At 41.7% G+C, this 13,512-nt stretch overlaps 1 protein-coding gene across 1 annotated transcript in view; it reads left to right on the top strand.

Annotated features, from left to right (window-relative positions):
• Nucleotides 1-13,512, top strand: part of LOC111147785 (SAM and SH3 domain containing 1) — a 206,007-nt gene that overhangs the window by 94,569 nt on the left and 97,926 nt on the right. Inside the window, 2 exon segments of the mRNA XM_022504015.1 lie at nucleotides 7,561-7,611; nucleotides 7,735-7,784. Of these exon segments, the coding sequence (XP_022359723.1) occupies nucleotides 7,561-7,611; nucleotides 7,735-7,784 (101 nt within the window).

Consider the following 13,512-nt stretch of genomic DNA (forward strand, 5'->3'; position numbering starts at 1 on the left):
ACCACGGAGAAACTGATGCCTGCAAGTTTGGGATGGGATGGCTGCACACCAGAAACCTTGTCAACGGCGAAGGAGAAGCCCCTGGTAGCTGATTTGCCGGGGAGTGAGGAAACTCTGAAGAAAGTGTTGAGGCTTATGGTAAAAGGAACAGACGCCCCACTGCTTGCCAGAATGGAGAATAAGTCAGACAAGAGGGGAGCATACTTTGCCAGCTGGGAGACACCACAACTTCTTAGTCCTGTAAAGTGATCAGTACCACATGAGTTTTAAAATCCACCCCAGGCAGCAACTTTCCCCTAGCCACTTAGAGCCTGTTCCCTCCATTAGCTGAGCACATCAGTGATGGGCTGTGTGCCTCACTTGTAGGCTGAGTGTTGCCAGGCATGTGGTCCTCTCGCCTGTCCACCTCCTCCTTCCTGTGCCCAGCGTGGAGGAGGAGAGTTTGGCACTGAGCTGAGCTGATAGGCGTCTCATGGTTTTCCTCTTGGCTTTTGGAATGAGAGGGGGATTTATCCCACCTGCTTTTCCAGCTGTAAATTTCATTTGGCTTTGAGCACTGGCATTAAGTGAAGGAGAAGTGTGGATTTCCACAAGAAGGTGGAAACAGTGTTGGAGTGTGGACGAGGGCATGGTATTTGTTTTCCAGGACCTTATTCTGCCCCAAGTGGGTTTTTGACTCTGGTGTTTCACACCACATGCCAGAGCCTAGTTTTATATTTGACCCAGGCCCTGTTAGTATGGCTGTGGACGTGCTTGTGCATGCCGCCGTGCATACACACATGCACCAGAACGTGTAAGCACACGTGTGTTCCCGTGTTTTGGTTTTGGCAGACTCCTGATTTCATTTGGGAAATTTGTTCTGTTTTTGCTTCTATGTTAGACATAGTAAACTTTGAGGGAATTGCTGTTTCCAGAATTGTCCAAGTTGACAAGAAATGAATTTGAGGTTTCTTTTCACCCAGTTATTTTTTGTCATATAATTCCTTTAAAAAAAAAAAAACTATATGGAACTACAATTTTATCTCTCTTAGTCAAAATATGAATGTTAGATGATTTTTAAAATCATTATGAACCTTCACTATTAATCAGAAAAATGCAGGCATAGTTTTCTATGACACTTATTACTAAAAATTTTAATACCTCAAGAAGTTGTTTTAATATAGAGCATGACATAATTTGAGAAATTTAAGTTTTAATATTCCTAAGAAGTATTTTTGTTTAGTTGTTAGGATACAACTAAAATTATTACCAGTTTTAATTTTTTGAAACTTTTATTACATTCTTTAGAAGTATCTGAAAGCAGTATGTGTTTGACAAATGTGTTAAAAATTGAGGAATACTGGCCTTTGCAGATGTAACCATTGGTGTGTAAGGAATCTTTCAGATGTTTATTTTTTTCTTTTAAAGATTTTATTTGTCAGAGAGGGCATATGCAGGGGGAGCGGCAGGCAGAGGGAGAAACAGACTTCCCGCTTAGCAAGGACCTCCCCACCTAGCCACGTGGGACTGGATCCCAGGACCATGGGATCGTGAGCTGAGCTAAAGGCAGACGCTTAACCGACTGAGCCACCCAGGCATCCCAGAGATGTTTTCTCATACAGTTATGAACATACACATGTAGATAATTTTAAAACATATGTGAAATCTAAAGATTGTACTTTTAAGCTGAATTTCTATTAGAAGAAAATAATGAAGGTAATGCAAGACTACATGCTCTTAAAAAGGTAAGCATAGGAATACAAATCAAAACCACAATGAGATACCACCTCACACCAGTCAGAATGGCTGAAATTAACAAGTCGGGAAATGACAGATGTTGGCGAGGATGTGAAGAAGGGGGAACCCTTCTACACTGTTGGTGGGAATGCAAGCTGATGCAGCCACTCTGGAAAACAGCATGGGGGTTCCTCAGAAAGTTGAAAGTAGAGCTACCCTTTGACCCAGAAGTCGCACTACTAGGCATTTACCCTAAAGATACAAATGTAGTGATCTGAAGGGGCACGTGTACCTCAATGTCCACAATAGCCAAACTATGGAAAGAACCTAGATGTCCATCAACACACAAATGGATAATGAAGATGTGATACACACACACACACACACACACACACACACACACACACACACACACACAGGGAATACTATGCAGCCATCAAAAGGAATGAAACCTTGCCATTTGCAACAACATGGATGGAACTAGAGGGTATTATGCTTAGCAAAATAAGTCAATCAAAGAAAGACAATTATATGATTTCTCTGATATGAGGAATTTGAGAGGCAGAGCAGGGGGTTTGGGGGTAGGGAAGGAAAAAATGAAACAAGATGGGATCAGGAGGGAACAAACCGTAAGAGACTCTTAATCTTACAAAACAAACTGAGGGTTGCAGGGGGTGAGGGGATTGGATGGTTGGGTTATGGACACTGGGGAGGGTATGTGCTATGTTGAGTGCTATGAAGTGTGTAAGCCTGATGATTCACAGACCTGTACCCCTGGGGCAAATAATACATTATATGGTAATAAAAAAAAATTAAAAAATAAGCATAGGTAACCTGAGCCGAAGGCAGACTCTTAAGTGACTGAGCCACCCAGGCTCCCCCAGTATTCATAATTCTTAACTAAGGTACCCACATGTGGCATAATGATGAGCAGTTGAACCCATAGATAAAATTCCATGCATTCACTTTATTTTTTAAAAAGTTAACTAAGTTGGGACACCTGGGTGGCTCAGTTGGTTAAGCAGCTGCCTTCGGCTCAGGTCATGATCCCAGCGTCCTGGGATCAAGTCCCGTGTCGGGCTCCTTGCTCAGCGGGGAGCCTGCTTCTCCCTCTGCCTCTGCCTGCCACTCTGTCTGCCTGTGCTCGCTCTCTCTCCCTCTCTCTCTCTGACAAATAAATAAATAAAATATTAAAAAAGTTAACTAAGTTATAATACCCTAACTTACAATTAATAGGTTCTTGTTCAGCTGTCATTGTTGTGTGGCTCTCTGGATTCTCATAGGGAACATGGACCAAATTGTGAGGTTATATCTCCCTAAACACTGCTTAGAATACTCAGTCAAGTGCAAAGTCAATGAGCATATCATACTCAAAAAGTATTGGGGATATATTTATACTTGGGACACAGAAGTGGGTACTGTTCTAATAAACTTTTTGATTATGTTCAATTTTGAATGCATTTCTTCATGTTCTTTTGTAACATTTAAGTAGATTATATAAATCTGTTAAATATGATTGTTTTCTGCAATGACCAAAGAAAGGCCCCCTGTGCTAGGAAAGAATCATATTCGTGGTGAGTGATGACTTACTCAAGATGGAGTCATAGAAATTAAGAAAGCCTGATCACTAAATTTTAAGGTTAAAAATTCTGACATTTCATGATAAGGTGTCTGGGGTTTTTTTCATATTAAAGTGGGTTGGAACCAAAGCACGCGTGAAGGTCTAGAGAAAACAAAATTGACCATGAGTAGATAGTTATTAAAGTTGGGTAATAAGAATTTGGGAATTCATTTTACTATTCTCTTTATTTTTGCATATTTGATATTTTCTATGATAATGAAGTTAAACAAGAGAGATCATAATTGTATCTTAAAACATCGAGATACTTTAACCTTAAAGTGATAGGTTCGGGGTGAATTATATTCCAAGATGTGCTACTTGAGTAAACTCTAAAAATGACAAAAGAATCCTAATGGCCATTGTCATGAACAAATAGACTCATCTGATTACTCATTCAGAAAACATAGGCGAGTTCCTTGGTAGTCAGTATGGCACCTAATCTCCAAAGTGGGCCCTCCTGGTATCTCCCAACCCAGGGCTGTCTTCCCATGTGACTTTGCCCCTCCTCTCACTGAAAGATGGGGCCTGTGTATGTACTCTCTTGCACCCGGGAGAGCTTGTAACTCCAGCAGAAGTGATAGTGCACAAGTCTAGGTTATAAAAGGTGGTACAACTTTTGCCTGGCTCTCTTGGTATGTGTCCAGCTTCTCTTAAAACTCAGTGTCCTGCTATGGGGAAGACAAGCAGCTACATGTGGCACCCCTGGACAGATGTTCCAGCAGATGGCCTTTGCTTGGGTTCCAGCTGTTAGCAGCATCAGCCTCCAGACTTGGGATCCAGCAAGCTTCCTAATGATTACAGCTCCAGCCGTCTGGTCACCTCCACCCTTTGAACCCACCCAGCCAAGGCCCCAGACACCATGGGGCAGAGAAGAGCCTTTTCTGCTTTCCCTTTTCTGAATTCTTACCCACTGAATCTGTGAAGGAAAAAAAGTACTTCTTGGTTTGTGCAACTAAGTTTGGGATGACTCATTACACAGCAGTGGTAACTGCATCAGTTAGCACGCATTATTGAGGAGAATCTTACTTCTCAGTGATCGTTTCTTTCCGTAACATGTCCAGAAGACACATCTTTACTTGATAACTGTGTTCTGGTTATTCACAGTTTTTACTATTTCTATCAACACGATGACTTCCAGATCAGGAGTTAGATTGGAAACCATCAGTTGTTCCCCAGATAAAGTCATTTACAACTGGATAGTCAGGTTGTCAGTTCTTATTCCCCCTTCCCCCTTCCTCAGGACTTCTTGTCTTGCTGGAACTCTGTCTAGAACCGTGACCTCCTACCCACACCCCCTGCCCCTGCTTACACTGGTTGAATTGGGAGCGAAGAAGAGGGCAACCTCATGTGTAGATGGGGAAGGGAACGTCAAGAAGCCTTTCTCTACCCATTTTGAACTGTATCCCTCCTCCTTTACTATGTAAGCAACACCCTTTATTGATGCACACGTAGCTGGTGCTTCTTTTGTCTGATTTCATCGCACTTTTCACTTCACATTGTATCTTGAAAAACAAAATGCCCTATTTTTCAGTGATAAACAGAATGAGAGTGTCCAGCACTTCTTTAGTGTATGATACATCAACCAAAACTTCATTCACACTCTGCACATGGGTGTTTTATCCAGGCGTATAGCAGACGCCTGCTAACTTTAACTCTTATTTGCAATGTTGCATTTCTCAGGTTTGACAGTTGAAGGAACACATTTTAGTACATCATACATGAAACTGTACCCCCAACCAATTTCCTAACAAGTCCCCCAAACACAGTTTATCATTAGTAACAGACCAGCGTGTGAAGATAATTGTTTAGCATGTTACTTCCTGGTCATCAAATGTTTAATGTGGTTGTTGACAAGCACCTGCTTTGTATGTGGGGGAAATGTGCATTTTGCATAATGCACCATAAATGTTCCGTTTATGATATGGAGTAACAGTCGATGCACTCAATAAATAAAATTTATTAGGAAAAATGCAGATAAAAATACGCACTACAAGCTGGTAATTTCCTACCGTGGACTATTACCTGGTAAAGTAGAGACTAAGAGCTTGAGGAACAGGTTAGAATAGAGGAGGGAGGAGAGTTAATCAGTCATTTTCTTCATTGGTTATGGAAGGACATGGGCTGGAGTTGGGCATTAAAGGGGCTATTTCAGGGAAAACTTCAGAGGCAGTAATGGAATTCTGTCATCTTTTTGAGGTTCCCACACTGACTCTGAATGGGAAGATTTAGGATGAAAAACTGCAAACCATACCTTTGCTTACTTCCTGCTGTTTCAGTTTATAAATTTCTCTATGTGATGCTAAGACGTTAGGTAACAGGACATCATGACTGGTCTCTGAGTACAAGGAATCTCCCCAGTACATATCTCCCATGTTGATTATACCTGAGTCTGATGTCCTACCAGTTGGACTTGGAATGTAACTCAAACAATTGCATATGTTGCTTTGTAAAAAAGGTGTATCAAGTCTGGGATAGAAATCTAAATTTGTCCATTATGAACAAAGGTGGCGATGAAAACCAGGAGGGTGTTGAGCGGAGAGAATTCTATGAGGCTTTACACCACTCTGGTGTTTTCCATAACAAATAAAGCCCTGGGACTGGGGGTGAGTGAGTTTCCAGTCCATTAAAGTACTTTTCTCTTTTGATCTACTTGTCCAAAATCATCCGAGCATGTTCATTTTATAGTCAATATACGTACTGGATTCCCGTTACTTACTTACATTTGTAAATGTACTCTGAGTTATACTCATTTTAATGTTTTGTTGCCAAGTTTCTTAAAATATTAGCCTAGTTTCATAATCACGCTAGTAATAAAATAGACAACTTCAATAAATTGAACTGTTGGACACAGTGAGAATTCCTCATTTGAGATGACCTGCTCCCACATCCCGAATGTCAGCCGGGACTCACAGAACCATCTTCCAATGGTGCATGTGCGGACCTGAAGAATGTAACAGTTCTTAAGAACGCAATAGGATTATTGGAAAACTCATAATTAAACTGATATTGCAAACTTGTTAGTCATAGTACTCCTTCCTCTAAAACTGCCTGTTGGCCTGCTTGGTACTGGAGGAGCTCAGCTGGGTACCAGCCCGGACTGTGCGCCACACTTCAGTGAGGACCTCCACTTACACCTGCTTGGACTTAGAACTCTTCTCTACCTGAGAAAAGCATCAGTGTCCTACAGTGCCGCTCTTATTTTCCCATAGTGTATTCTATTACTTCTGATAGTGCAATTTTCCTATTGTGCTGCCAGTGCTTATTTCAATATATTATTTTCATCATAGGTCACTGGTTTACCTCTCCCCCACCTTTCTTTCTTTTTTTTTTTTTTTAACCAAAGGGCAAATGGAGTTTTTAACTCTAAAATGGTTTTATCTCTAAAATGATTCCTTTCTTTATGATTTGATGATTTTTGATAATGTCATGCATTTATTTCCTCAATTAACTGGGTGCTCAGTATTGTGTTTTGAATTTCCGGCTAGGCCAGTTCGTTTATATTAGAGGGCTTGGCAATTTCTGGGGCTGCACCATAGTATCAAGTGAGCTTTCCGTCTTCCTAAAGACACTTAAAACTAGCCCTGCGCTATGGAGACTCTGAGCACATTTAGAATTAAGAATCAGATTGGAGCTCCAATATTATTATTATTATTATTATTAAGATTTTATTTATTTATTTGACAGAGAGAGAGGCAGCGAGAGAGGGAACAAGCAGGGGGAGTGGAAGAGGGAGAAGCAGGCTTCCCAGTGAGCAGGGAGCCCGATGCAGGGCTCGATCCCAGGACCCCAGAATCATGACCTGAGTTGAAGGCAGACGCTCAATGACTGAGCCACCCAGGCGCCCCTACAACTCCAACATTATTGAAAAAGAAACAATGCAACTGGATCCCCATAAATTCCGCCTCCCAGTGATGGTGTAATCGCATCCAGAGAATTATTTCACCCTTAACTGTCCGTGCCCTTCAGTGGGATTGTGCTTTTTTTCTTCCACAGTAAAATTGTCAGCAGCGTCAAGTGGTTTGGGAAGCAGTTCAGTTTTAAGACCAGAGTTCTCGTTTTGAAAACACGTTAGTTTTTCCAGAAACTCTGTTTATCTCTCCCATCTCCTCCCACTGTATTCTAGTGTTTCCCAAATCCCCCCATCTCTGCGTACATATCTGTTTGTCTTTCTGGTGTCTGCCACATTGGGAAGTCTCATTAAACCTGCATCTGTTCTCTTTTAGGAGAAACCTGATGCCAGCCCCACGTCACTTCAGCTGCGGTCCCAGATCGAAGTAAGCACAATGACTTTAATCATCTATTTTTGCTTCTGCTCTTTTTTTTTTAAGTGATATTCTGTACAAATCAGAGGACGCCTGCTGCTCTAGCTGCACTGACACTGTGTCTCTTTCTCCTAGGAGTCCCTTGGCTTCTGCAGCGCCGTGTCAACACCAGAGGTGGAAAGAAAGTAAGTTTCCTTCCTTTTGCCCAGGATCGGAATTTCTAAGTAGGTCCATCCTGGTGAAAGTTGAGTGGGTGATCATGTTATGTCTGTGCCGTGGAGCCTGAGGTCCTGTTCCTTACACAGGGTGTGTGTGTGTGTGTGTGTGTGTGTGTGTGTGTATACACGCATGTGTGGGTGGATAAGAGTGTGTTTTGTAATTCAGTTGGTGAAGACTAAGGATTCTGCAAGAGTTACTGGTGTCACACAGCTTATTGTGAGTGAACCCCAAATAACTGACTGGAAATGAGCAGAGAAAGGAAAAGGACGGATCCACCAAGAGGGGTTTTCTTCTTTTAAAATAGTCTCCAATACAGGGTGAAAGTCATAAAGAAGCAAGGTACAAAAATACAATATATTCCAGAATAAAACAATTGTTAAAAACAAAACAACTCTCTCCGCATGTGACTTTGGTGGGTACCCTTAAAACAAGAATAAATGCTTGTGACAAAATGGTAAATGTTTCTTAACCTTTCCTGTTAAAGGTGATATTTTTGCTTCTTTGTCCTGATTTGGGCCCTGTAATCTTTACTTTCATGGAAGATAATTCTATGTTATATCTTATATCCGCAGTGTTTCTTTTAGGCAGCTTTAAAAAATGAAACAAAACAAAACAAAAACAAAGCGAATGGGTTGGGTTTTTTTTTTTTATCTTTTGTTTTCTATAGCCTTTCCCGTTTCTTCTTTATTCCATCGTAATTATACTAGAATGTTCTATTTATGATCTTCCGAGGTAAAGAAATTTTAAGAAAGTCCTCATCTTCAAACAGATGCTTCCTTTGGTACGGAACCCTTTACAGTGTTTGGTGCCAGGAGAAGCATAGAAGTGGTTTAGCAATAAAGTATTTCTGGAATGAAAAGCACACGTTGGGAGAGCGTGTGTGTGCTTTACCACACAGCTCTGCCTAATCCATCCACGTGTGTGCTGCCGGCTCAGAGGCAGCTTCTAGGAGGGAAGACTGCTTTGCCAAGGCTTCAGTTCTCAAAAGGTAGTGCAGATTTGGTTCAGACTGAGGAACATTGGGAGTGACGAGCAAAAAGCAAACCAAGGCCATTTCCCATTCAAGGTTAGAGAATGCATGTGCCGCTAACATGAATCTCCTTTGTCTTAGTTGCGTGAAACCTCCCACCATCTTAGTAATGTGGAGGCTGAAGGAGCTCAGAGATTGGAGTTGACATTGATTTGGCAATTGGTGGTAGGATGGCAATAAATTGAGTTGAGTATAGGCAGAAGCATGGAGTTAATGGAGTAGAAATTTTTCTGACCTAGTTTGCTACCTATTTGGCATGATCCGGGCTGAGAACTCAGGTGTTCTTCAGAATCTTGAGTCCTTTGGGAAACAAGAAATGTTTGCCTTTTCTCCTAAAAGGAAGTGACTCACCAAATTTGTACTAATCTTAGTTAGGCTGGGTATTTCTTCTTCCCCCCAATTGTGGGTAGTCATTCTTTCCGTGTTTACATCCTTCACTTAGTAAAATGTGGCGTGGCTCTTGTGGCCAAGAGAGAGACTCTCAGCCTCCTCTGAGGTTAAGAAAAAATTCTGAACACACACGACACACAGTACTGGTGACAGCCCCAGCCTCTCCCATTTATAAATCTGCCATTTTGCTTCTGTTCTTTTAAGTGGTTTACTTGAACCTTGGTATTTCTAAGTAACTTAAAAGTTGTAGCCCATTTTGTTCTGTATTTCCTGTTGAATGCTTTTTGAAAACTCTGGTACTCTTGTTTTTCTTATTTTAAAAAAACTCTTGAAAAATCTTAAACTTACTGTAAAGGTGCAAGAGTTGTGCAGTGAACTTCTGTATAACTTTTACTTAGACTCAGCAGTTTACACACTCTTATTCTCCCTCCTAGACACACACACACACACACACACACACACACACACACACACATAATATTGCTAATTACGATTATTGCAGAACAATCAGAGAGTAAGTTACAAACTCTGACTCTCACTTCTCAGTACCTCAACCTGTATCTCCTAAGGACAAAGACCTCTTACAGAACTCTGCCGTGTAATTACCAAATAGAGAAATTTGAATAGTGATTTTCCCAATCTATAGTTCATGTTCGAGTTTCTCTAATTGCCCCAGTAGTGTTTCTTACAGCACTTTTTTTTTTCAATCCAGCACTTAAAAAAATGACTCATCACATTCACATGTCCTCTCTCTTGTCATATTTAATCTGAAAGGATTTCTTGGCCTTTCTTTGTCTTTTATGCTACTGATGGGTTTTTTAAGAGGGTAGGCTAGTTGTTTTGTAAAGTATTCCTCTGTCTGGGTTTCTTCTTGGGACTCAGGTAATGCAGTTTTGCTGTTGCGTTCTTCCCAGTAAACTGCATCATGCTATGAATCTGTCCCATTGTTGGTGATACTAATTTTGATCATTTGATTGTGGTGATGTCCATCGGGTTTCTTCTGACAAGTCAGACTTTTTCCTTTGCAATTAGTAAATATACTGTGGGGAGATGATCTGAGACTATATAAATGCCTTGTTCCTCATCAAACTTTTACCTGATGGTTTTAGATTCCTTTAATGACTGTCGCCTAAATCAGTTTTTACAGTGATGGTTACAAAATGATGATACTTATTCTTAAATTGGTAATTCCTTTGGATTAAACCTTCCAAAAGATTTTCTTTCTTTCTTTTTCTTTTTTAAATAAGGTGGGCACTCTAGGTTAGATTATAAAGTGAAGAGTTTTGTTTATATTGAATTATTTGGTTTTTTTTTTTTTTTTTTTTTTTTTTTTTACTTGAGAGTGCAATTACTTTGAAATGCAGAATCCTGCAAGTCCTCTGATCAGAATGCTTGCTGGTAGTTTTGTAAGCCAGAGAGGATGACCTGGTAAACCCGCTGGTTGTGTCTGGTGAGCGTCCACCAGGTATCTGCCAACCAGAATATCCTTCTGAGTTAGCAGTGTTGTTTTATGGGCAGAACTTTTCTTCTGCAGTCAAAAGGCAAGAGAACTCAGACAAAAGTAGGCAAATCCTGCAGCAGCCTGCCCTTAGAGCAGAGGCCTAGATGGAGTGACATGGGAGTCCAGTGACTGGCCTTGTGGCTCCTGTGGCCTGAGCCACAGCCCCTCCCCCACCAATACCCCCTCATGTCTCAGGGGCCACAGGACATCTTTTTCTCTCCCTTCTCCCACAGTTAAAACCTGAGCCAAGGAAGGAATCAAGTGTTCATTATAATGCAAATACCTGATTTCTTAAAAATTCGTCATCTCTCCCAGGCGTATTTACCATTTAACTGGGTTTAAAGTCTTGAGCTACAAGAACTTAGCTCTGACCAAGAGACCAAGGGGGTGGGTCTTGTGGGGGTGACAAGCAGTGAGAAGTCAGACAAGAAGTAAGGATATACCTAACATCACTGCAGCTGCGCCCTCTGCCAGGTGGGGCTGATTGGCTGTACTTGGCGGGTAGATATGTGGGACCACAGGATAGGTGCGGCTGTCCATACGCAGAACGGCCTGCCCCCACCAGTCTGACAGAGGCTTTGTTCCTCCTTATCTTCTTATATTCTATGTGGTCTCTCTGTGCTTTCACTGAAAATATTAAAAAATGCTAAGGGAGCTTTCATTTCAATCTCTTCTATTCATATCTATTTACCTTGCCTATCGATGAGACTATCTACTTTATTACAACAATCTTGGATTTGTGTCTACTGGCTAAAAAGCTGAATGTTAGTTATATTTTTTTGTTAGCCTGAAGAATATCTGGAGAGCAAGACTTCTTTGCTGGGGAAATTCTATTTATGTATGTATGTATTTGACAGAGAGCGCACGCGCACAAGCAGGGGGAGAGGCAGAAGGAGAGGGAGAAGCAGACTCCCCACTAAGCAGGGAGCCCGATGCAGGACTTGAGCCCAGGACCCTGGGATCATGACCTGAGCTGAAGGCAGATGCCCAACTGACTGAGCCATTCAGGCGCCCCCAAAATTCTTTATAACTGTGTCTGTTAGGAATGCATTTAGCTAGAAATCACAGGAAACATGACCTATAGTGGCATAAAAAGAACACAGCGTTCATTGGCTACCTCCTCCTTCCACTGGGTGATCTAGGGGCTGGCACGGAGGCTCACCTGAGCCTTCAGGAACCCAGATTGTACTCTTTGTTGTTAATCCCTGGTTTTAAAGTGGCCACTGCATTTTCCAGGTGGGAAGGAGAAACAGGGTGAAGAAGGTCAAAGGGCAAAAAGCTACAGGCACATCCTTTAGAACGCTTTCCTAGAAACCCTGTCCAACACATTCCAGTTTGTCTCACTCATTTCTTCAAGCCGCAGCTGTTCACTGAGCACCGGCTTTGTGTGCCAGCCCCCATTCGGGGCTCTAGGATGTACGATGAACTGATGTGAGCTGCGTCAACACGGACAGAGATGTCGTAGAAAACATTTATATGCTTTCAGTGGTGCTACAGAGAAGAGTAAAGCAAAGAAAGTGAGCCCCAAATTGGGGCACTTGTCCACCATTGCCACCAGAGAGCTTGGAGGGATGTATGTTTTCCACTGACTATTTTACTGCCCTGAACAAGATGGGTGTCTTAAGGAAGGAGGGAGCCCAGACATTGGGCAGGAAACTAGCACTCTTTTCCACAAGAACCTAACCTTTTATTTGTACGTGTATTTCTGAAACAGAGTAATCTGAAAATTAGCTAGCTGTCTATTAAATAAGCTATGTGTCAAGATGATTTAGATTCATTCCTTTCAAGGAAGCCAACTATAAGGGAACCCATCTGGTTATTATTTCTAGGTGTGTATCTACATTGGAAGTAGCCTTTAATAGGGTTGGTTCTGCAAATTGGACAAGAAAAAGCAGGAGATAGCCGGTAACGTTGATTGAGCACTGAGTATGGGCCAGGAACTGATCGAAGTACTTAACATTGACTGAGTTAATCCATCATCCCTGTGAGGTTTGCTATGATATTATTCCCATTGGCAAATGCAGAAACTGAGGCACAGAGAGGTTAATAAGTTGCTCAAGGCTACACAGCTAATTAAGTGGAAGAGCCCAGATTTGATCCCAGTTGAGAACCCAGGCTCCTACCATTAAGCTATAATTCCAGAGTACTTTTAATTGCACTGCTTATGCAGATAGAGAGGTTAGGGGCAAATTGAGTTCGTTAGTGTTATATAAATAGCAGCAGTTAAAACCTACACTCCAGTAGTCCTCTTAGAGGTAGGGGGAGACTTTCCTTGCATTCGAATCTAAGTTATGTCTCAGTTATTTATTTATAGAGGCAGGAAGGTCCAAAATAAATCTCAAAACTTCACCTTCGCTAATATTTATAGGCTCTTTTCTACTAAGTCTTTCACCAGAGTTGAAAATTCACTGATTTAGTTTCACTTCCTTTCATTACCTATGACTACCCTTGAACTATTTTATGGTGAAAAAGTCCAAAAATATATCGTAGACGGACGAGGAAGATAAGTCAAAGGAGGGCGAGCCAGCGGAGCAGCACTCTGTGGTCCAGTGAAATGGATGGCATCTGGTTTACAAATGTTCTCTGCGGGCGTTGACTCCGTTTGGACACTGCTTCCCTCTCGGATTTGTTTCGTCTGGCAAGCTGCTAGTATATACTCTTTTGATGGCCTCCAGTCTCCTTTTCTCCCCCGACAAAATCCCTGTTTCACCTCCCCCTTGCCATGTGCCCTCCGGGAAGTAACCCTGCTTGTGTCACTGTGTTCTGGTTGCTC

This window comes from Enhydra lutris, unplaced genomic scaffold, assembly GCF_002288905.1.
Source record: "Enhydra lutris kenyoni isolate GAN:26980312 unplaced genomic scaffold, ASM228890v2 scaffoldscaffold17, whole genome shotgun sequence".
NCBI lineage: Eukaryota > Metazoa > Chordata > Mammalia > Carnivora > Mustelidae > Enhydra > Enhydra lutris.